Source organism: Cibotium barometz, chromosome 61, assembly GCF_041138505.1.
Source record: "Cibotium barometz isolate CiBa-2024 chromosome 61, ASM4113850v1, whole genome shotgun sequence".
Lineage (NCBI taxonomy): Eukaryota > Viridiplantae > Streptophyta > Polypodiopsida > Cyatheales > Cibotiaceae > Cibotium > Cibotium barometz.
In genome coordinates this window covers 17,005,993-17,030,844 of record NC_141106.1, presented here as the reverse complement: position 1 = coordinate 17,030,844, position 24,852 = coordinate 17,005,993, and the positions used below count along the sequence as shown (strand labels likewise).

General features: G+C 41.1%; 1 protein-coding gene across 2 annotated transcripts; it reads right to left on the bottom strand.

Moving 5' to 3' along the window:
* Nucleotides 1-341: 341 nt before the first annotated feature.
* Nucleotides 342-11,637, bottom strand: LOC147604612 (uncharacterized). 2 transcript variants are annotated; one of them, XM_086794698.1, is made up of 7 exons: nucleotides 11,277-11,611; nucleotides 8,612-11,196; nucleotides 8,441-8,524; nucleotides 8,238-8,342; nucleotides 7,949-8,057; nucleotides 1,129-1,280; nucleotides 342-982 (listed from the first exon to the last, which is right to left on the bottom strand). In XM_086794698.1, exons 2-7 carry the CDS (start codon nucleotides 10,844-10,846, stop codon nucleotides 479-481), a joined length of 3,189 nt encoding a protein of 1,062 aa, XP_086650824.1. In that variant the 5' UTR covers nucleotides 10,847-11,196; nucleotides 11,277-11,611; the 3' UTR covers nucleotides 342-478. The 2 variants fall into 2 exon arrangements, with proteins under 2 accessions (XP_086650824.1, XP_086650823.1); XM_086794697.1 differs by having other exon boundaries at nucleotides 8,612-11,637.
* Between the last annotated feature and the right edge of the window lie 13,215 nt (nucleotides 11,638-24,852).

The following is a 24,852-nucleotide window of genomic DNA, read 5'->3' as shown; positions in this document are numbered from 1 at the left end:
AACAAAACATGTTTCATACCTAGGGAAAAGTAGCAACCTTTTTCATACAAGAAAACAAAGAAAACCCACCTCAGAGACTCTGTAAAATAAAGTTTGGTGTCTAGACTCTTTATTCATATATTCAATGAGAATCAAAAATCAGACATCAGGTTTCACAATGCAAAATGTTTAATTTTTTTGAAGGAAAATCATAAAAATAGGCAAATTTTGCAACTCCTAAAGGTAAGAAACATTTTTGAAATGCTTTGTCATGAAACACCTAACAACTATGCCCCCCCAACACCCCCCCCCCCCCCCCCCCCCCCCGCCCCGCTTCCCCACAACCAAAAAAATATATAAAATAAAAATAAAAAGAAACTTGAATTATAAAAGCACTATTCATGGCCCAAAAAAAAAAATAATTTTGCAACATTTGCTCAGAATGTGCAGTTCCTCCAGAACATTGCAATCTTACCAATCACAGCTCCTATCCAGATCCTTAAGAAGCCACGTCCATTGATGGCTTCAATCCCTCCTCATCTAAGGGAGATAAGTGAGCAGTATCAATTCCCATATTCTTCTCTTCTTCAGGTCCAGCAATTGCCAGTCCTGTTCCAAGACGCAATGGAGATCGCCTTGTCTGTCCGGTATTACCCAGGCCTTGGCCTTGCCCTTGGCCTGGGGAGGTGGTAGCAATGGCAATGACAGAACAAGAGTTTGCAACCTGTCCTGGGCCTGCATTGGAGACTTGAGCATTCTGAGGTGTCAAACCTTGAGAAGTACTTGGTGCCTTCTTGCTGTTAGAATGGGCAGCTGAAGGCTGTGAGGCAGAATTTGCAGCCTGAGATTGCTGCTGCTGCTGGGCTCTTGGAGGGGGGGACTTAGGCCGCAGTGCCTCAATCTCTGGTGTTGTGCCTACTAAATGAGGTGTGTCTATGGGTGGGTTCCCACGGACACCCTGCCACACTTTTCCGTCTGCGTCCCCGACAAACTTGCAATACGTCTGGCGCGCACAAACACCCCCCCCCCCCCCCCCCCAAAAAAAAAAAAAGAAAAAAAAAAAAGCAAGGAGTGAGCTATCAAAATGGGCCATGTTTTAGGTGGAAGTTCTTTAAGTGCTCCCAAAAGTAGAACTTTAAGGATGTTTACCTGAGCATTGAAATTTGAAGATGACAGATTTTTGCCAACAGTGATCCAACCGGCACGAATGTTATGATCTTCCCCAAAGAGCTGGAGTCGTCGCTGACCTAGAGCGAAGTGCTCAACAATATGATAAAGCTCCTCTGGCTTTGCTGTGGACCCTGTCAAGAAACAAAACAAATGGAGTTGAGACTATGAATACATATGCAAAGTTCAAGTTATTCCCCTAACAAAAACCAAAGTGCAATCTTGACTCTCAATGCTCGAGTCTACTCACAAGCTTCAAAGCATCAACTCCATCACGCATAGCTACATCCACACCCATATCATCAATGCCCAAGACTGAGTGAGTTGGTGTAGGTTCATGCATAAATATATGTCCCCAAAGTAGCCGAATCCTCATAGCTAAACACAGTTTCTCACTTCTCCAAGGATGAAGAGCAGAGTCAGCCATGATGAAGGCTAGCACTGCGGAGAACACACACACACACACACAAAAAAAATGGTGGGGTGGACTGCATCGCTTTGGATAGAAAGAATCGGTATAAACTAGCTGGTCGCAAGTAGAATGAAGAAATTTGCATGTCCACAGATACAACAAAAAGATGTACGAATGGAAAGTTCAGATTATTTCCCAAACTTAACAAAAACCAAAGTGTGATCATTAGAGTCTACTCACAAGATTTCAATCACCAACTCCATGCATATGTTGCATGCATTGTGGAAGCATGAGATGATTAATGCTAAGTGAGATTTGCACTAACCTTGCTTAACTTCCAAACACAAAGAAGACAACCCTAACCTACTTGCAGAATGAGAAGTGTTTTCCTCCAGGTTGCTGGCCCCCAAATTCGTAACCTCTTGGTGATACGTTTTCTTACCTAAATGAGGGTTAAAACCCCCTTCATATAGGGTTCATAGTTGGCTTGTGTGCTGGCCGGATTCAGGTCGGCCAGCAAATTTCAAGTCCTTCACTTAAAACTTCATTAAATGTGTCCTTACTGTGCCCCAAAGAAAGGTACTCCATAAATCTTTGCTCCAATCCCACAAGGGCTTTCCGATAAGCACGGGCTCTGCACAAAATTCACCAACTCTCTCCACGCTCTCTCACTTGGTCTTCAAGTTCTTTGGCTCGGTCTCTTAGCCTTCTACATCACATCATGCCTCATCCTTCTCATCGGATTCAGCGAGACTAATCTAAAGCTCCTCAAAACTGTTGGCGGGTTGATGTCATCCTCCTCCAAACAGGATTCGAAGAGATCCAACTCCATGGAAACTGTTGGGCTGATCTCAACCTCCTCCAAACGGGATTTGTAGAGATTCACCTCCTATCTTTGTTGTTTGGGTTGAGGATCGTTATGGTTCTAATTAAGTCATTCTTTTCGGTCTGAGGCAAAAGTCGTGGATAAAGGCTATTTTCAAGGTCCTAAAATTCACTTTAATCACAAGCATCAATGTGATGAACCATCGACTAGCCTTTCCCACTAATCAAAGGTTCAACGCATGTACCTTGGTGGGGCAATTTGGATTTCCAAAGGTTTCACATCTCTATTCAAACATTTGCATGAATTGAATAGGATCAGTCGTTCCAGTCGTTCCATCGTATTTGCAGTGCATATCCTTAACACGAGTTACACAAAGGCAATGAAGGGCATGACACCTCAAGAAGCTTATTCTGGTACGAAACCCTCAATTGCAAATTTCAGGACATTTGGATGTTACTGTTTCGTGCATATTCCAAACTCATCCACAACCAAGCGGGATTCCAAGAGCAGGAAGTGTATGTTCTTGGGAAACGGTATGGAGTCAAAGGGTTACCAACTATACGACCTAGAGGCAAAGAAGAGAATTGTCACCCATGATGTGGTGTTAGAGAAACAACCTCATCAAATGGAGAAGAAGACTCTGTCCAACACTATCCTACGAAGTAGCCCAACAGACACAGCCACCAATGACAATACCAACTCCACAAGAGGTGGATTGAAAAGAGAAGCCTGCAACACCACAAAAGGGGCCATATCCTGAATGGGTGAAGCCGCTTTTGGATGGAAAAGTTTCATTGGCAATCACAAAAGAGCCAACAGCTATTCCTAGATCCAAGAGAATAGAGGAGCAGAACAGGGCCTCCGCTCACATTGTCAATATAGCCTTGATGGTTGAGAAGGAAGCATTAGCAAAACTGGAGGGAGGCCATGTAGTCAGAGTATGACTCAATATTGAGAAACTACACTTGGGATCTTATGGATTGTCTTGCAAAATGGAAGGTTATTGGCACCAAGTGGGTTTGGAAGGACAATTACAAAGTCTGATGATACATTGGACAAGTACAAGGCAAGGCTCGTCGTGGGGCGAAGGGTTTTGCACAGGTCCAAGGATTCGACTTTTAGGAGACATTCGCCCCCACAACTAGATTGACCACTATTTGTATTGTACTAGCCTTGGATGCTCATGACAAGTGGCCGGTAAATGGATGTGAAGTAAGCATTTCTAAATGGCCATCTCAAGAAGGAGGTTTATGTGGCGCAACCACCTCGATTTGAGATAACTGGTTCAGAAAACAAACTGTGCAGACTCTGGAAGGCATTGTACATGCTAAAACACGCCCCTCGCGCATGGTACCAACGGATAGCTGCTTTCTTTGTAGTACTAGTCTTTCTAAAAGCCCATTAGATGAAATCTTTATATTTTCTCTAAGCAGGGCAAGTACATGATCATTGTCCTATATTTGACGAAAAACCATAAAGAGAAGATCCGGCAAACACAAGTGATGTTGAGTTCAAAGTTTGAAATGACACACCTTGGGCTTATGCATTTTTGTTTGGGGATTAAGGTCTAGCAAGAGTCGGATTGGAATCTTCATTTCTCATCAGCAAAAGTATGGAAGAGAATTTTCAAGGCATTTGGCATGGCTGAGTGCACGTTAGTGGTTACTCCCATGGAGGTTCATGCGAAGCTTTCTGTGGAAGATGCTTCTCCACTTGCGGATATGAAGGAGTCCAAGAAGTTGGTGGGGAGTTTGATCCTTATGTGCAATACACAGCCTAATATCAACTTTGCAGTTGTTGTCCTTAGTAGTTTCTCAAATCAGCCCTAAGAGAACCACTGGAAGGCAAGGATGTGGGTGTTAAAGTACATCAAAGGTACCGTTGAGTGGCATCACTTACATATCCGACAATTTTTTGACTGGATTTTGTGACTCAGATTAGACAGGAGATTGTGATAGCAGAAAATCTATTTCTGGTTACTATTTTCTTATTGGGTTTGGAATTACATCCTGAATCAGCAGGAAGCAACCTACAATGGCACTTTCTTCTACAGAGACTGAGTTACGAGTACAAAGCTGTAATAATCTTCACTACAAAATATTCCTATTTTCCTCACCAAGGACGGTGAGCACTCTAGTGGTAGCATGATTTGCTTCATGTGAAGCAATCTAGTTGAAAAGGATCTTAGGAGACATGGATGTTGCTCAAAAGGGAGCGACAGTGTTGATGTACAATAATCAAAGTTGCATGGCAATTGCCAAGAACCCGGTGTTTCAAAGCACATTGAGCTACAATATCATTATGTATGTGCGCTTATCATGGATAGAGAGGTGGAGCTTATCTACTGCCCAACGATAGAGAAGTGTGCAGATATTTTCACAAAGCCTCTGGGGAGAGATTTGTTAGAGTGCCATCTTCATCGACTTGGTGTTGGACCAAAGAGGTAGTTCACCTATAGGTGGATATTGAGAGAGGGGTATTGGAAAAGCATTTGCTCAATGCTCCACCCTCATTGTGTTGTTACTGCGGGCGACATATGTGCTCTAATTTGTAAGGCCCCCTATATGAGAAGTAGCCGTTGTGGTGACTCATGAGCACCCGAGCACCTGGTAGTTCCCGGTTTAGACACTGGATGGTGGCCAAATGTGGCTAGATGGTTAGGAGACAGCTTATGTAGACTTGGCACTCTACCAAGTAGGATATATGCTTATGCGGGCTGTGTGACCAATTAGTGAGTGCTAGATAGCAAACCGAGGACACACTGGTTGTGGGGCCCGTTTGAGGGTTCAGAAGGTCTCAGACGGCCATGGAAGATGCACAAAGTCCCAACGAGATCTAGTTGTAGTCTAATATTGTCCCAGTCGGATGATATGGTCAGCTAGTCATTTTGAACCAAGTCATGGGTCGGCCGACCTTTGTCCATGCCGACCCTTGGTACTATATATAGACTAGTTTGGCAGCCTTAGCTTATCATCGAGTTCATTGTATTCAAGCACTCTTGTAAGCAAGACATCCTCCATTAAGAGTTTGCCTAGATCGCCATCAAAGCTCTTTATATGGAGCACAAGGGTGGGCGGACCGACATCAGTTTGTAATCAAAGTTTGCGAGCAATAATATTATTTACTCTCCACTTCTTTCTGCAATTCAGTGCTTTGCAAAGCACTCTTGTAAGCTAGACATCCTCGTCCACAGTCTGCCTAGATCACCATCAAAGCTGAAAATGATGAGATATTGCCACTGGAGGAGATCCCTAACCTCAAGGACATTAGTAAGTATGTTCCCATGGAACTCAAGTTGGTTCTAGATCACGCACTAAATGTTCTCAAGATACCGTTTACTCAAAATACTTGATCAAATGGAAAGGACACTCTGAGGTCGAGGTTGCATGGGAGTCAGTGCATAGTCTAAAGAGTCGCTTCCCCAAATTCATTGTTGAGGACATCAATGGTTCTATTATATCCCAAGTCCCAAGCGGGGTTCACAGGTCTAACTTCAAGTTAAGCTAACATGGGATTAGGGGTTAGGCATCTTATGGGGAGGTTAGTGGTATTTATGAGGCATGGGCTATTTATGGCTCTTGGTTTATAGGAAGCCTATTTAAGTGACCTTTGGAGTCAATTTGAGGGAGAGCTCCTCAGACTTGGACTCGAGATCCGTGAGACTACTCTGTGCGTACACCGGAGGGGTGTCTCCTTGGTATGCCAGGGCTTTGCACATGGAGCCATGTCTCAGATGTTGCTAACCTCCATGGTCATGGTCAAAGGTGTGTTGGAATGCCCTTCACTTCTCACGCTGCCATGTGGCAGTCTATTATCCCACATAGTGGGTTGGGATCGCTTGAAGTTGAGGGCACCTCACTTAATGATATGTGTATATGTTACTAGAGTGTTCATTAGGTATTTCCATCAGTGTGGTAGAACCCCCAGGAAGTCAATAGGTGGAACAAGCCTATGCAAGGGCCTATGCCTGTTGGAATATATCATCTCTAGAGGGTCTACATCACCTTTTCATGCTTGTACTGGTCATTTTATGAGACCCTACATTGACATATTAGCAGATATTATTTAGGCATTTTTTACCATTTTTTATGCATTTTATGCTACTGGACCACTGTCGGTATAGCAGGCCGACCAGCTCTCTGGAGGGATATATAAGGGTGCTCACCCTTCCCCTCAGTTTTCATCTCATTCTTGCATATCTGCTAGAGATCATTAGCTGCAGCAACAGTCTCTTATGCTTGTAAGCACCTACGGGCTTCCCTCGTGCTCATTTTTAGCAATAATCAAATGTTTCCAGCCTTCTACAGTTTGTGCTTTGGGCCTACAACTTGTGATGCTCTTTCTTTCATGGTATCAAAGCCAAACGCTGATCTACACGTAAGAAACTCCTGCGTTTTTTTGATTGGAGGAGAGGCTTCATTATTGTACTGCGTTTTTGCTATTGGAGGCTGAAGTTCTCTTCTAGGTGCTCAGGACAGGGTTCCTAAGAGATTTGCTTTCTCTATTTCTCTTTTCCCACCCCTCCCTCCCTTTCTTCTTTCCTCCTCTTGCTGTGAACTTGTTTGGAAAGATGCAGTTATTAGAGGGAGCAACACAAGCTTTATATGGAGAGTCATCAGTAATAGTTGTCCTCCCTGGATCACATTAAAAGGCTTTTCACATTCTTGCAAGTGGTTTAAACATTGCCTAAACACCTGGGTTATCTGGCCTGAACACTTTTCTCTTCTCAAAACTATAACATGCATTCTGACTCCAAATAGCAAAGAAAGGAAGTATTCTCCTAGCTTTCTCTTGCTTGAGAGGAGGCTATTTGCTGTTTTTTTTACAACCCTCTTGCTTCAGAGAAGGTTTATTGTCAGAGGACAGGGCTCTCGGAGATTTCTTTGCTGCCGTTTCTTCTCCACACTCTTAAGCACTGCAACGGTGGTGCTTAGCATGTTGTTAGCGGACTACCTGAGTCAAAGGAGGATTATCTGTCAGCAAATATGGCTTCTAGAGATTTCTCTACAGTTGTTCCTTCTCCAAATTCTACCCCAGAGCCTTCTAGGCCTGAATCTTGCCTTCTCTCCTCTATCGAGGCACTTTGGATTCATCAAATTCTGGAGCATTTGTGTTGTGCCAACACTTCCCCAATTACCATCTTCTCGGATTCTCAGAGTACTATTGCTCTAGCTCAGAATCCTATGATACGAGGACGATCCAAGCATATTAAGGTGCATTATCATTTTGTACGTGAGTAGATCGTGTTGAGACTTCTTCGGCTGGCCTACTGTTCTACCAAGGACAATGTGGTTGATCTCTTTACCAAACCACTTCAAGGACAATGATTAATCAAAAACCACTTCCTTGAGTGGTTTTTGATTAATCATTTTGTGTGTTGATTAACAGGCTAAAGATGATTGCAGAGATCCACTTAATACACAGTTGGTTATGGTCAGGTAATCCCGATCTCTGTATGTTTTACCACCCATCTTTCACAAAAAGCTTACCATGTACTTAAGGAAAAAAATATCACCAAGACATTAGACTAACTCATTCCACTTAATAGCTTACTGCACACTTACCATAGGAAGGCTCTTCTGAGATAATTATATCAGTGTCAATATTTGCATGGATGATATGACCATCACTACTTCGCCGAACAGTGCCCCGGATTCCCATAAGACAATGCTCCTGCCACAAACCTCCAAATCAAATTTTGATAAAAACCATTCACATATGAAGCTGTAGCCTACTACATTCTATTCTGCCACCACGCTACTACACACATAAGGAGCAACTGCACTCCTACACGCTACTCTCCATCTCAGCAATCAAACTTGAGACATTCTAGAGACTATAAACAAATTTTACTTTGGAGTGTTGAAGAAGAGTGCTTGCATCATGCCGCAATGCTGGGGTTGGATTCTCTCTGTTGGTCTTAACCCAGCATATATCTTCACATCTTCGGAATCCCCACTGTCAGATCACATGGACAACTGTTAGTATCAGAGCCCAAAGCAAGCTCTCATAGCACCTCTTCCAGACAGATTGATGCAAGAAAAGCAAGAAACTACCTTCTTTAGGCAAAGCCTTCCTTGATCAAGACCTTCCGCATCCCCCACCCATAAAAAGATAAAGGAAGGTGTATCTGCGATTGCCTACAAAACTGACAAGTTACAGATGTCTCCAGAGAAGCCCATTAAAAACATTAAAGTGGCAATCAGCAAACAATAGGATGTGCTTACTTCAATTCGGAGATTCTGTATCTCTTCGAATGACCACCACTCCATAGAGTCACCGACGCCTGGTGCCCGTCGCACATACTCTTCCCATGGGGGATCCACTAAAATAACATCAAATTTTGTGCCAAAAATTTCAGAAGAGAGCTCAGTTGCACGGAGATCCACCTGCATATACATGGGCGGGCAAGCATGATCTGTTATGAGTTTGTCCTTCCTGGTAATAAGCTCCTTCAATTTGGGGTACTCCTCAAACCGGTCACCCAGATCCACATCTCGTATGAAATTCTGAGGCCGTAACCCTGTGTCCACAAAATGCTGAGAATAATCATTTTGTTCGCCCCTTGATGGAGCCAAGCCTGCGGGCGCATTAACTCTTGGCAGCATACGGTTCATAGGAGCTTTTTCTGGCATCATGCCCTGACTTCCAAAAGAAGCTCCCCCATAAGATGGAGCTGGCATGACATTTGATGCACCTCTTCCAGGCCCAGGGGGAGAGAAAAACACATCGTGTCCAGGACCTGGTCCCATGTTTGGCCCGAATCTGGGGGGAGCTGGACCTGGAGCATGAACAGGAGGAGCAGGACCAGGCGGGCCAGGATGCATACCCATATCTCCGACTGCTCGACCTCCACCCCACCCCGCTGGGCCTCCAAAAGGAGGTAGAGGAAAACCACCTGGGCCCACTCCCAGGACAGGTCCGGGACCCATTCCCATTACTGGCATAGACCCAAGCGGTCCCATATGGCCACCAAAATGAGGAACCATGCCTGGACCCGGACCTGGAACTGGAACTGGAACTGGAACTGGGCCTGGGCCCATCAATGGTGGTGGGATCCCACCACCTCTTTGAGTATCCCTTCCACCACCCCTTCCTCCCTTCCCTAATCCTCTACCCCTTCCCCCCTTTCCACCATGTTGCATCCCCCTCATTATCATTCCTGAACCTTGATTATTAGCGAAGGGAGGATGACCATCACCAACCCCTGCACCTCCACGACCACGTTGACCCAGGGATCCCTTAGGCCCCCTCCCTCTTCCACTATGCATGTTAAATGCCATTGAATCATCACCAACAATTCTGCTTGAGCTGATACCAAAATTTTGATCCAAACCTGGGGGACCTTCCTCTTCAAAAAAATACCTATCCCGATAGTCACCCTCCCCAAACCGAGACCTTTCATCGCCCATCCAATCTGCATCACCATTGCTCCCAAAAAATTCTCCTGGAGGTCCATCGTCTCCTCGACGTGGCATAAAAGGCAAGCCAGTATTAAATCCTCTCTCTCGGCCAATGTCTATTGAGACTGCACTATTTCCACCAGCCCGTTCCATCGTGTCACTTATGATACCAGAGCTTTGTGGGCTCTTCAACACATCAATCTTGTCCTTGTCCTTCCTGTCTTCTCCACTTTTCTGGTCTCTTTCAGCTTTTTCCTTTTCCCGTCTTGGTGCTTCCCATCCATCTCTTTCATAGTTATATTCGGCATCATCGTCCTTCTCTTTCTGCCGCTCCCTTTGCCTATGCTTCCAGCGGTCGGGGTCTTCCCTCTCTCTTGTCTGATCTCTGAAAAATTCACTCTCCTCATGGAAAACTTCCCAATTTCTGAAACCTCGGTCTCTTTCACGGTGGAAGTCCACCTCCCTATCCCGATACTGATCCCTGTCCCTGTCATAGTCCCTCCTATAGACCCTTTCATCTCTCCTATCATCTGACCACTCTCTTTCAAAATCATCATGTTCCTCCCGACCTCTGTGTCGTAGACCAGACCTCTTCACTCCCCGCCCAAGTTTGGAAGACTTCCATCCTCTCCTTCTGTCATCCGTTTCCTCCAGATTAAAATCATCCTTTGACCTGCTTTTGTCACCATAGTCCTCATCTTCATCTTGGAATTTGGCACTTGGTCTCTTCCCTTCAATGCCATCATCTCCGTCTTTGCTAGACTTGCGTCTATCCATGGCCCTGCCCCCGCTAGACCTGTCCCAACTTGCCACATCTTCTCTGTTGCTTTCCACCACATCCTTTGCCCTTCTATGGTGGTGATCTTCTCTCCTGTCTCCATCTCTGCCATCCTCAGAAATCTCATTCATTGGGTCTGACCAATCTTGACCAAGAAGCCTGTGTCCTGGCGCTGTCCTCTCTTCATTGTTGCTGTACCATGCTCGCTTCGTCGTATCAGCTTCATCCCACCGACTCTCCCTTCGCCGTGCACCTCGATAGGAAGCTTCTTTACCTTCCATCCAAATATCCAATGTGTTATTTGTTGCACATTCATCTTTGCTTCTGTTGCCCTGCCTTCCACCACCGCTCCAATCCAAACCTTTCACTGTCCGGATTAGCCCCCATTATTTGTATTCACCTTCTTCAGTTATTCCCTGTAACACCTATCTCCCACCTCTAAACATATAATACGCGAGCCCACCACGGCCTCTACAGAGAACTCATCATGTGACCCTTATTCAAAAGTTGCCCTTTTCAGCTTTCCGCTGTTTTTTTTTTGCCCCCTTAATCAAAATGTTTCCAAAAACGAAACCCTAATTCAAAAAGTATGTCATACATGGCGCCGTAGCCAAATGCATTCTCTTCCTGCCTGAAATTTACTGTATAACATAAATGTTTTTTCCCCAAAAAAAGAATTCTAGAAAATGTCAAAGAGCAGTCCACTCTTACCCAGATTGCTCTAATTTTCCTTGTGAATATCAAGCCTTTTCACCACCTCTCTGTTTTCTTTGTTCTCGCTGATTGCAGGAGATTTTTGAGATCTTCGACAACAATTCTGCCGTGTTCCTAGCTGCCAAAATGCTTCCTGAGTACCTTTCTCTTGAATTTATACAGACAATTGCACAGTTCGCAGCAACCCAACACAGTAACAAGGAAAAGGGAGAGGGAGAGGGAGAGGGAGAAGGGGGGGGGGATCGAAAGCCTAGAAATCATGACGCCATGTCTAGTTTAGTTCTTGAGTCTGCAAAAAGCTCCTTTAGGAATCTCTCTTTAATCCAAAGTTTTCAAAGCGAGGTTGCTGAGAGAATTCTTCTTTTAATTATGGGAAAAAATATATCCTACTCCTCAATTAGATATTACTAGTATGGGACCCGGGATGCTGCGGCATCGTTTGGAATGGCATATATATTAATTTATCTGTTTTTACACACATGTTACTTACAAAATACGACTCATTTTGGTAAGTAAAGCCCCAAACCTTTGATACTTCCATTCCTGTGTTGGAAGGTTTGCGATTTTGAGCGTGTGATCTATGGCTAGAAGGTGCCTTGGATTATCCCATAAGTGGAAGCATGGGAAGTTGAAGAGCCATATATAAGGCTAGAGTGGCACCTTGTCATAATCATCTCTTCCGGTCGGTGTTTTGGGAGGTAGCTCACCGGGAGATGGGAGCCCGGTGGAGGGATGCTGCAGTGCCCGTTGTTGGGGGTGTTCGTGGTGCTCGATGGTGATGCGTCTCCTACGTGCGTTAGTCTTCCGCTGCGCATTCTGACAATTCCAAGCCTGTCAACATGGACACTTAACCTGTCTTATTGCTCTTTTATAACATTAATTATCTTTTGACAGCCAACATCACAAATGTGTACTTCTCCAAAAGCACCACATGTATCCATAGGTAACTTCGACAATATCCTTGATCTCGTGATTGCCACTTACAATAGCAAAAATTGATTCTTGAGTTAAACTGCTTTCCTCGCTTTCATGATTTCTTACGCATAGACCAAGATCAGCAATCAAGCTCTCCACATTTAGCACATAAGAGTTTGTGTAGTTGACCAAATGGAGTATCTTCTCTGATGTTATGTTTATTGTCTTCTTTCCATTTCGAGTCTTCTTACCATCATTACGTCACACCCACTTAGCAGAGGTTTATAGTTTCCTTTAACATTGCTTAAAAGCATGCATTATTCATTGAGCCTTTTCATTATCTACTCTTGCCTCAGATTGTTGAAGTTATGAATATTCCGCACAATGGCTTCTATCCTCAACATCTATGGAACACCTCACAATGACTTCCTCTCTATCCATACTGTACATCATTATCATTAAGAAATATTAATAAAATATTTTTTTATTTCTTACTTAATCTATAAGAAATTATGGGTTATGAAAATAATCCAAACAGTGGCTCACAAACCAAATTAGAAATCACTTTCATGAAGCTCATTTATGAGATGAGATGTAGAATCTCCACCGTGAAAGATTTGGGACTATGGCAATCGCTTCCATGAAGCTCATTTATGATGGGATGCAAGATATCTTCCATGAAAGGCTTTGGGACTATTGTAATAAGGAGGACTAAGCCTCTAGCCTAGGTAGCCCCTAATAGTTTATGCCTTATCTTAAGAATAAGAGAAATTTCTAGCGGTGTGCAAGAGACACTACAAAGGTTTTGGTGATGAAGTGAAAAAGAATCTATACGATGTGCAAGAGGCTCCTCAAAGCATTGAAATCATGGATGCAAGCTTATTTTTCTTGTTATTACGCTGTTTGTGTATAAATTTCACGCATTAATTCATTAATTAATGACGACTGCCATCGTCATTAATTAATTTATTATAAGCTCAGGTCATCAAGGCACTGAAATCATGGATGCAAGCTTCTTTTTCTTGCTATTACGCTGTCTGTGTATAAATTTCACACTTTAGTTCATTAATCACAATTAATCACTAGGTTGCAATATCATCCATAGATTCTTCCTCTAAAGCTTTCTCATGGTTTAAAGGATATGTTTCAATAGTAGATAGCAACTCTTCCTCTTAAATAGGAAAGTGGTACTTTTCTTCATTTTGAGTTTGGGTTTCCCTTAGAGATTTGACATTATGTGGTCCAATTTCAATAGGTGACCCTTGACAACTCTAATCGTGCTCTCTTGATCCTAATAATTTTGCTCTTTATAAGCCTTGACATGAATTTTGTTCTCAGCTTGGGTGTACTAGATGAGGTTCTCGGCACTATATCAATGCTCATGGTGAGGGCAAACTTTTATTTAGGCTACTTGAAGCAAGTGCCGCATATGTGGATCCCTTATTTTATAGGAAAGACTTAAAGGTTGATGCTTATGCACATCGTCTGTAGCCTTTACCTATTTTGGTAAACCTTCTTCAGGCTTCTTTCCCTTGTTTGTGGTTTAGTTTTTACTTCTTCTGTTTGTTTGTTTTTGGTTTCCTTGGGTATAGGAGCTTGTGTGTTATCTTTAGGTATCCATTTTATGATATTCTCCTCCACCCATTGTGTAGATTCATCTGTTGCAAGCTTTTTATCTTTTTCGTGCACCTTAGCTTGCAAGTGTGCAAGTATATTCAACGGTAGGGTGGATAGATACCCATTATGCACACTTAGGATGCTAAGTGTACTACAAGGTATCTTACATTAATGCATGGGAAGTCTATGAACATGTGACTGATTGCACATCATCAACATAAGGATTGTAAGGTATCAAATTACAGTATTCCAAGATGGGCAGTTTGCCAACTTGTATGCTACATGATAATATAAGCACTATAGTGTGCACTATATTGTTTATCTAATTACTTCTTTATTAGTTTCTACCCCTTGGATTATTTCTAATTGGGTCAAGGGAACTTGATTTATGAATTTCCCTTTTATGATACATGATAATAGAAGCACTGTAGTATTTATCTAATTACTTCTTTAGTAGTTTCTAATTACTTTAGTGTAGTGTGCACTATAGTATTTATCTAATTACTTCTTTAGTATTTTCTACCCCCCTTAGGTAACTTTATTTCAGTCAAGGGAACTTGATTTATGAATGAGATCCCTTAGATTTGAGGTGGAATTTGTGCACGTGCTACACGTGTGCATGCACTATGATGTCCTATAACCTAAAGTTTTTGAATGTGATTGCAATAAGCTAGTATAGAAAGAGTGGCTTAGGATATGGACAATGTGAGTTGGGGTGGTAGAATTAAAAATTTGGTCCACCATCGAGAGGGGGTTTGGAGAGTGTTGTGAGTGATTTTATTCCCATCTTAGAATGGAGACATTGTGATGTCATTACCCAAAGTTTTATAATGATTACTCTAAGCTAGTATAGAAATATTAGTTTAATGTGTGGAGAATATGATTTAGGGTGCCATTGAGAGGGGTTTTAGAGAGCGTTGTTGTGAGTTCATGCCCTTATCTTGGAACTTTCTTCCAAAGACATTAAGAAAGGCTGTGTAAATTTCACTGATTGACATTTTCCATATCAATTTTTATTTAGCCCTTGTTTTTATTGGTTTAGATGATGAAGATTTTATTTCACAATTATCCTCCATCATGTTGTTGTCTAAACAGATTTCTTCTTTGTAACATTGATCCTCCATTCATCAATGTAATCTAGATTTAAGAGTATGATCAAATTGTGCAAAGTGTTTCTCTTCAATCCCATGAGGAAAAATATTTCTTCATTTGTGCATGATTGAGTTTTTTGTAATCCTCATATCATGAGTTTTCATGTATAAGTTGTAATCCTCACATCATGAGTTTTCATGCATAAGTTGTAATCCTTTACAGTCTCCTCGGGTTTTCATTATGTTGTCATGTTGTATAGTTCTATTGCTACACTCCATCGAAGACCTTATCTCAAGAATCCATATATGAAGGTTGCCTTCAGAGTTCTGAAGTTTGCCTTAATCATAGGTATCAAAGTGATGAACCATCTACTGCCTTTTCCACTAAGCATAAATCTAATACATGTGCCTTGGTGGGGCAATCTAAATTTTCACAACTCTATTCAAACACTTGCATAAATTGAACATGAATAATGGATGTATTATATTTTCCTATAGGTTTGAAAATTTCTATGGCAATAATTTTAGATGATGCAATTGTCATGTGGAGGTTCTCTTGACCTTATCTCAAGAATTCATATATGAAAACTACCTTTAGAGTTCTAAGGTTTTCCTTAATCATAGATATCAAAGTGTCAATCTAGATTCATTTTAATGATTCAAGTCTTATTCCTAAGCTACACGTAAATGTTACATAATGTCCACCCTTTAGTTGTACAGGGACGCCCGGGCGCTAGTGTGCCATCCTAGTGAATTGGTATTGTGGATGACTCCACATTAAATACTTATTACCTAGTGGTATTTGCATAGCTTGAGACCACGCTTGATGGGTGTATGTTGTTAAAGTGTAACAAGTAGTGCCATGCTTGACATATGTATTGTGGTCAAGTGAAACAAGTGGACTATGCTTGACAACTACACACAGTCGAAGTGAAACAAGTGGTTTATGCAACTGATGTGCCATGCTCATTAGAGTGTAACAAGTGGTAACTCACACCATGCTAGATGATGTGTACATAATGATACTCTCATCATAGTAAAACAAATGGTAAATATATGCTGTGTTTGTGCCTATCAATGTATTATATTGAGATTAATTGTATAGAAGGTAATTAATTAGGATATGTTTATAGAAATAGGTGATGAGCAATGTGTGTGTGTCGTACATAAGGGATATTGTCTATATCATATTATTTTGTATTATTATTTGTGATTTGATAATCGGTGCCAAGATCACCAATCTAGGTGTCGCACAAGTTTTTGTTGTTGTAGCATTTTCTTTTACACAACTAAGGATAGTTGCTTCCTCAAACGGGAGGACTGTTACATGTATATATTTTATCATATTTTTTATGAATTAATAATCAAAGAAAAATATGCTTGATTTAATGTGTGCGAGAATCGGCTTAATGGAATGTGCGAATGTGCACAAGATTATTATATGTGAAAATGTGCACAAAGTTATTACATATGTAAAGACCCATTAGCATTTATATTTGGGCTAAGGTTTTTATATGTATAAACCTTAGGGATTTTGATATGATTAAAAATATATAAAGCAATACTCCAAAAGCAAAAAAAGCAAGCCCAATTTGTACGCTCACCTATTAATAGCTCCTTGGGCTATTTTTATGAATACAATTCTCTAAATACTCATGTCGTGGAAGTGGAGCTACACATCATTTGGGGGGGGAGAGATTGCACACAATCTTGTCTTGATGGTGATGTTATTCTATTTCTCTTGTCTTATGCTATGCTATGCTCTTTGATATCAATTTAATTTAAGTCTTTATTTTAATTTTTGGTGTATTTTGTGAGTTTTTAATTATTTCTTCAAGAAGTACAAAAGGGTCCCATGAGACAGTAAGCTAAGGTATAAGTGACTAATAAGACAAGGAAATTTTCTAAGCTAACACTCTAGCTACACAAGCTACCTTGAAAGTAGGATAAAGTAGCCCATCAAAAGTGCACAAGTTATCAAAAGACTTACAACATTTACAAATAGTAAGCAACATATGTAGGAAATATTGCTAATCACCAGGCAGCAAAGTAGATGAAGAAACATTGTACATGTAGCCACCAATGCTATTACCTAACTGTTAAGAAATGTGGTGCCAAAGAGCACAAGAAAGAGGTAGGGAGTGAGTTGAGTAGCCAAGAAAGTGCAAAGCATAGTATGAAGCCACATGAGTAAAGGGATTTATCCCACATTGATGTACAAGCCCAAGGTTATACCTCCTCATATAAAAGGAGACCATTTCAAAGCAATGAAATCATATCACTTGCACACATCTCAAGCCTCTCTATGAGTACAAGTCTGAATCTTGTAACCTAATTGTTCTTGAGTCTATTGCACACACTCATCATCATGAGTAAGCTTAGATTAATTCACTCTAATCACATTAGATCAGTGTAGAATTAGTACTAAATCATCTTGCTCATACACATGATGTCCATGTATTTCAACATGGTATCAAAGCCTTCCCTTTCCCCACATCACTAATCTTAGCTCACACGAGCTCAAATACCTCAGTAATCAAGTAATTAGTTACTAATCATCATCTTATCCTTTTGCCCCTTTTTGTGGCCTAGATTTTCCAAGATCCATTCTCCTCATTCCCTTAGCCATTTCTCAAGCCTTTCAAGCCACACATTGCTCTTACTTAGGCGCCCAACTACACTAGAGGGATTTGGAAAATTCGCCTTCTGCTGCCCGCTCATGACCCTATACACATATTTATACAAATACTTAACCATATGATTATGTATCATACTTCAATGGTGATGTGTGTCTTCTTGTACTTCATGGAGAGAAAATGATTAAATGACACAATCCAACCATTTCCCCGTTTAATTGTATGTTCTTGTCATCACTCCAATGCATGTAAATAGGATATACACTTGCTATCCAACCACGGTAGATTGAGAGAAGGTACACGGATGTAGTGATGACTACATTTCCCATCAATCATGCAAGGAGCAGTGGGATTTAGTGCACCACATGGACCATAAACATGCAACTCAGGAAACATTACCCTATTGGGCAACCCCACACATACTGATCAATCATAGTACCCAATTGTAGTTAGCTTAAATTTATCTTCCACCAAAATCAATAATATGTGCGAGTATGACAAATCTTTGTTTTGGAATCCAATCACACAAATGTACCCATATCATTTGTAACCTCATCGTATCCTTATGCCTTTTTGTTAAAACATGCAGGTTGTCGGATTTGGCCGAACTTTGCCCTAGCAGCAATGCTTTGGATATTTCATGCCATTTTGGATTGTAAGTTAATGTAAATGAGAATAGATCTGACTCATGCTTCTTCCTTACAAATTCCATTGCATCCTGGTATAGCCTACTATCGTGCACACTTTGCCCTGGCAGCAAATGCTTTGGATATTTCATGCCATTTTGGATTGTAATGAGAAAAGATCTAGCACATGCTTCTTCCTTACAAATGACATTGCATCCTGTTATAGCTGATCCATATATTGTGGCCTTGCTATAAAAGGAGGTGGCAACACAACTCTATGCGTTACAATTTTGCCTAAGTCCTTGCACCATTAGCAATATTAACCATGTTCGACAATCCTTAATACACTTTTGCACACAAAGTTTTTTGGTTATTGTGTATCCACAGCAACCTTGATTTCTCCATTCTACTATATACATCAACAATGTACCAATACAATAGTCAACCTCCACGTAGGAGAGCAGTGGTATATCGAGTCTACCCTGTAATCGATATGAATATATTCTCTTTGAGTAACACATTTTTGCCTCTAAATCTCATGTAGTGACACATGGTTAGGAACATCACCATATGAAATATATACATGCCATCCTCGTGGAAATTGAAGAACATTGTGGCATGTATGATCGATGCATATTCTTCTCACAAACCCGATTAAAATTTTGGATGTCTCGATAGCCAACATCAAAGTAATCCCCTCGCCTTGGCATGATAGCATCAACCTCGCTAGCTCTGGGTGCATAGAGTGCTATCTAGAGGTAGAGCAATTATCACAAATTATCATCTTCAAGTCTACATGCGGACTACTTCTTGCAATGCATGGTCATATAGGTTACATGTATGCATCATTCTCTACAACAATCCCAAAATACCAGGATCCAAACTGGGCATGCCATTCAAATGGTTTTGTAGTTCATACTTCCCTTCATGCTCCCTTCTTGTGAAATTGCAATGGCATTTGGTTCCATGACTTACTGAACTTGAACCACAACAATCATAGGTGTGGAATTGTAAAGATAATTTTAGCTAGATCTATAGCAATATTGTGGCACATCTACCACATCATTTTTTGAGGGGTCAAATATATGTAAAAGCTTCTATGATAGGCAAGCAACATCGTCATGCATTTCCACAAGAAAGCAAGAATCGTGCAACGATTGTTCTAGAGCTTGTCCATGCAGATCTTTGTGATAAAATACAAACCACTACGTTAGCTGGTTCTTCCTACTTTTTATTATTGATCGATGACTTCATCAAGAAGATGTGGGTGCATTTTCTTCAAGATAAGATTGATGCTTTGGAAAAATCAAAATATGTCATAGTTTAATGGAGAATTAGACAAGAACGAGGCTGAAAAGTTTAGAAAAAATGGAGGAGAATTCGCATTTGATGAATTCAATGCCTACTACAAGGAGCACGAGATCAAGAGAAATTTTAACAATTGTCTATACTCTGCAGCAAAATGATGATGCAAAGCACAAGAATCGCACAATGGTGGAGAATGGTGCGGAGATGGCTTAAAGGAAAGTTGAATTCTTTTCAATATGAGGCAATCAGCACAACAGTGCATATCCTTAACAAGAGTTACACAAGTGCAGTGAAGTACATGGCACCTTAAGAAGCTTATTCTACTAAGAAACCTTTAGTTACATATTTCTGGACATTTACATGTGATTGTTTTGTGCATGTTCCACACTCATCTAGAACCAAGTGGGATTCCAAAATCAAGAAGTGTATTTTCTTGGAGTACAGTATAGAGTCAAAAGAGAACCAACCATACAACTTGGAGACAAAGAAGATAATTGTCAAGTGTTATGTGGTTTTCGTAAAACAACCTCATCAGGTGGAGGAGAAGGCTCCGTCCACAATATCCTTTAACGCAGAGCCATCAATGACAATACCAACTCCCCAACATGCAGATTTATTAGATAATGATGAAGAGAAGCCTGCATCACCACAAAAGAGACCATATCTTAAATGGGTGAAGCAACTCTTGGATGGGAAAGCTTCGCGGAGAATCATATAAGAGCCAACAGCTATTCTCACAAATACAAGAGAATAGAGAAGCAAAAGACCTCCATTCACATTGTCAATATGTCCTTGATGGCTAAGATAACGAAAGTATAAGAGCTAACCCGCTTGGAGGAAGCATTAGCCAATCCAAATTGGAGGGGGACCATGTAATCAGAGTATGACTCAATTATGAGAAACCACACTTGGAATCTTATGGATCGTCTTACAAAACGAAAAATTATTAGCACCAAGTAGGTTTGGAAGGCCAAGTACAAGTCTAATGATATATTGGAAAAGTACAAGGCAAGGCTCATGGGCAAAGGATTTTGCACAAGTTGAAGGATTCAACTTCTAGGAGATACTCGGTTCAAAAAACAAAGTCTTCTTAGATGCAAATTTGTACATTTTCTTTGAGCAGAGCAGACACATGATCATTGTTCTATATGTGGACAACCTCATTTATGATCAAGAACCATGAAGAGAAAATCCAACAAACCCAAGAGATGTTAGAGTTCAAAGTTTGAAATGACAGACCTTAGACTTACGCTAGAGGATATTCTGAAGGCATTTGGCACGGCTAAGTGTAAGCTAGTGGTAGTTACACCCATGGAAGTTTGATGCAAAACAATTATCTATCAAAGATGCTTCTCCACTTGTGAATATAAAGGAGTATAGAGCTTTCTATGCACGACATGACATCAACTTTACTGTTGTCTTTAGCAAGTTCTCGATTTAGACTTAAGAGAACCACAAGGATGCGGGTGTTCAAGTACATTAAAGGTGCCATTAGGCATGGCATCACTTACACACCTTAACTAAATTTTGTGATTTAGATTGGGCAAGAGATTATGATAGTAAAAAAATTATTTTTGAATACTATTTTCTTATTGGGTGTGTAATTACATCATGGATCAACAAAAAGTAACCTACAGTGGCACTTTCTTCTATAAAGATTGAGTACAAGGAAGCATGCTTTGCTTCATGTGAAGTAGTCTAGTTGAGAAGGATATTAGAAGGCATGGATGTAGCTCACAAGGGAGTGACAGTGTTGTCATGCGACAATTAGAGTTGCATGGTGATTGCCAAGTACTTGGTATTTCTTGCTCACAATAAGCACATTGAGATGCAATATCATTCTCTATGTTTCAATTTTAGATTTTGCATACTTTTGGCAAGAGAAAAGTGGTTGCCGATCCTTTGTGGAGAAAGCCTTATGTGGCTATAGATTTGGTTACATCATTTTTAAGACCTATCAACGATGCAACAAATGTACCACTGGGATGCTGATTTTACAAGCATATGGGCTTATTTACATGCTACTTCAAAAAAACAGCCAACAACAAATATCCAGCAAATTAGGAATTCAATTTAAAAAAAATTATTCAAATTTTTACGTTGTGCAAAACATTTTCAGTAATACCAACTGTAGTTCAAGTGAAGTACAAGGTTTATGCATCTCACTCTCTTGCTTTGCTTTAGTACAATGTTTCTTCTGCTCTAGTTCACCTCAAGGTGCTCTCACACACGAAGTCTTTTGATCAACCACATAGCATTTAAGCGAGTCCAACAAAGTTGAATTTGTAGCTTCAGTTTGCCCATCCATTTAAAGATGATAAGCGAAAGAAAAAATCAGCAGTGTCCATAGTTTCAAAGAGCAACTTTGGCATTCCACAATGCTTGAACACATGTGACAAGATTTTAACCATACACTCAACTTTTATGGTCTTCCTAACCGGTAAAAAGTGAGCTTGCTTGCTAAACCTGTCCACAACTGTCCATATTGCATCGTTCCCGTACTTGGTATGAGGCAAATCCATAATGAGGTCCATAGCAATGCTTTCCCATGGCTGGCTGGAAATAGGCAAAGGCTAAAGCAACCCTACGGCCTTTTGCCATGCACATACATAAGCGTCAATGTTCCTTCTCATACCTAGCCAATAAAGTACCTCTCAACCATTTGAGTAGTAGGCAAAATCCCTCTATGACTAACATAGGGAGGAGCATGGCATTCATCCAAGACCACCTCCCTCATGTCCCTACCACAGATAGGCAATTTTCTTTATGAGGTACCACATAAGAGACACGTGCATGAGCATGAGCTACTAGGGATATGATGAGCAGCGTTGATCTATTGAAAGCTGAATATATGACCCCTAGCCCTCTTTATAAACATGTTTGGGGGGGTTGTAGGCTGGCCAACCAAGTGTAGGTCATGGACTGAAAATGGGCATAAATGCTTGTTTTCGCACTTATGGGCTGGGCAGCCCTAACATGGTCCTGGTCAGTATCTGGGATTGCAACATTCTCCACCACTAGAATTGCAGACGTCCGCGTTAGCATAGCTACTGGTTCAACTCGAAGAAGAGGGAATCGTCAATCCTTCTGGGAAGCTCTGGAAAACCTGTATTCTCTGATAACTTCTGAATCCATCAAAGGATCTTGGGACTCTTGTGCATGGTAGCCATGGAGTTTCGAAACGGGTTTCAGAGGTTTCGGTCCATGCATGAAACGCCGTCTGAGAGGTTTCGTAAAAAACTCAAAGATAAGCATATATCTCTATACATAGACTGTCAATAATTATATATATATACCTAGATGAATCCAAGAACATGCCCAAATTCACCTTATAAGAAAGTGCAAGTTTTAAACTCATGGTAGTCATCTAAATATTGATGCACATTGCACAAGATGTCAAATTAACACGTCAGATGAGTTGAGTTGAGCTGTATTATTTGCAAGAGAAGTCATGATCATCTTCAAACTTGAACCGAATAAATCACAGCTACACATCAGTTGTAACACAAGTCATTCTCTATAAGAAATCATGACATGAACATTCAAACATGTCTTCATAAGACAAAAACACATGTTCATGAATCATGATTCATATATGAAAAACAGGAGAATAGTCACTAGAGCCATAAATGTAGAGTCAAGGCTCTCAAGTCAAAGAGGCTAAATCAATGAAAAATGAGAACACTAATGTCAATACAAAAATACTGAATAGTGAAGAAACCTTAATACTTCAAGAAACCCACCAACGTTTTAAAAAAAGAGTTTTAAAAAAGCCTTCAAAGAAGCGCGAGTTTCAAACATGAAACGTTTCAGAAGCGTTTCCCCAAGATCTTTCACGGAAGAAACGCGGTTCTTGGCAACTATGCTCTTGTGGCTGAACTAAGGAACAAGTCTCGGTGCCACCTTCCAGACATCTGCGACCAATACCATGCACCTCGTGGTACTGCCAGTCATGGTCATAGAAGATCACCTTGTGTTCAAAATGAAAAGTTAGTGCTCAATGATCCTGCAATCATGGAGCACCCAAAATAATACTCACATATTCCAAGGGAGCCACTTTGAATGGACACGTCTGAATATCTACCAAAACCAATGTCTTCGTGTGGCATGAGCACCACTGGATGGGCTTTACCGTTTGGCGATGTGAAAGAGCCAATAATTGAGACCCCATCACGATCAATGTGTCTGGAGGCAGAGTTTCTCCACCAATATGCTGCACACCAGGTACTCCTCGGCTGCCACCGGAAGAAAATGAAGAAAATAACATCTTTGCGCCTGGAAAGTGTTGGGTCACAACTGAGATGCGAGCTACTCTGATGAAGGTGGAAGTTGAATGTTCCGATGCCTCATTAAGTTTATGTTGTCTCATCATTTGGAGTCAGAGCGGAAATGGTCACCCGCTACTCTAGACGACTCTGACTTTGGATGCGCCAAGCGGACAGTCCTTCAAGTAACCTATTTGATCACAAAGGAAGGTGAGTTCTTCCTTGGAGAGGTGCCAAGAGGAAACTTCACCTTTTCCAACCTACTTGTCACCATGTGGCCCTGACCCCTTTTTGCTGAATGATGCCCAGTGAGACTGGACATCCAGATACAAATACTGAGAATGGGAGATTTCCAAGCTTATGTATATGTAAAATTATAAGGGAAAAGGCAAATTAAGGGGTGGCGAAAGGAGAAAGGCAAGGTGGTGGCTGCGGTGGCAATGGCTGTGGTGGACATGTTTGGGGGGGTTGTAGGCTGGCCAACTGAGTGTAGGTCATGGACTGAAAATGGGCATAAATGCTTGTTTTCGCACTTATGGGCTGGGCAGCCCTAACATGGTCCTGGTCAGTATCTGGGATTGCAACATTCTCCACCACTAGAATTGCAGACGTCCGCGTTAGCATAGCTACTGGTTCAACTCGAAGAAGAGGTAATCTTTTAATTTGCACTTTGCCTTCCAATGGTTGGCAGATGGAATCGTCAATCCATCTGGGAAGCTCTGGAAAACCTGTATTCTCTGATAACTCTTGGGACTCTTGTGCATGGTAGCCATGGAGTTTCGAAACGGGTTTCAGAGGTTTCGGTCCATGCATGAAACGCCGTCTGAGAGGTTTCGTAAAAAACTCAAAGATAAGCATATATCTCTATACATAGACTCTCAATAATTTTATATATATACCTAGATGAATCCAAGAACATGCCCAAATTCACCTTATAAGAAAGTGCAAGTTTTAAACTCATGGTAGTCATCTAAAAATTGATGCACATTGCACAAGATGTCAAATTAACACGTCAGATGAGTTGAGTTGAGCTGTATTATTTGCAAGAGAAGTCATGATCATCTTCAAACTTGAACCGAATAAATCACAGCTACACATCAGTTGTAACACAAGTC

Coding starts and splice junctions, on each gene's coding strand:
- LOC147604612 (XM_086794697.1), bottom strand. CDS start 10,846: ATGGAAGGTAAAGAAGCTTCCTATCGAGGTGCACGGCGAAGGGAGAGT. Junction 8,343..8,440: donor GAAGGCTTTGCCTAAAGAAG/GTAGTTTCTTGC, acceptor GTGATCTGACAG/TGGGGATTCCGAAGATGTGA. Junction 8,058..8,237: donor CTCTTCTTCAACACTCCAAA/GTAAAATTTGTT, acceptor GGTTTGTGGCAG/GAGCATTGTCTTATGGGAAT.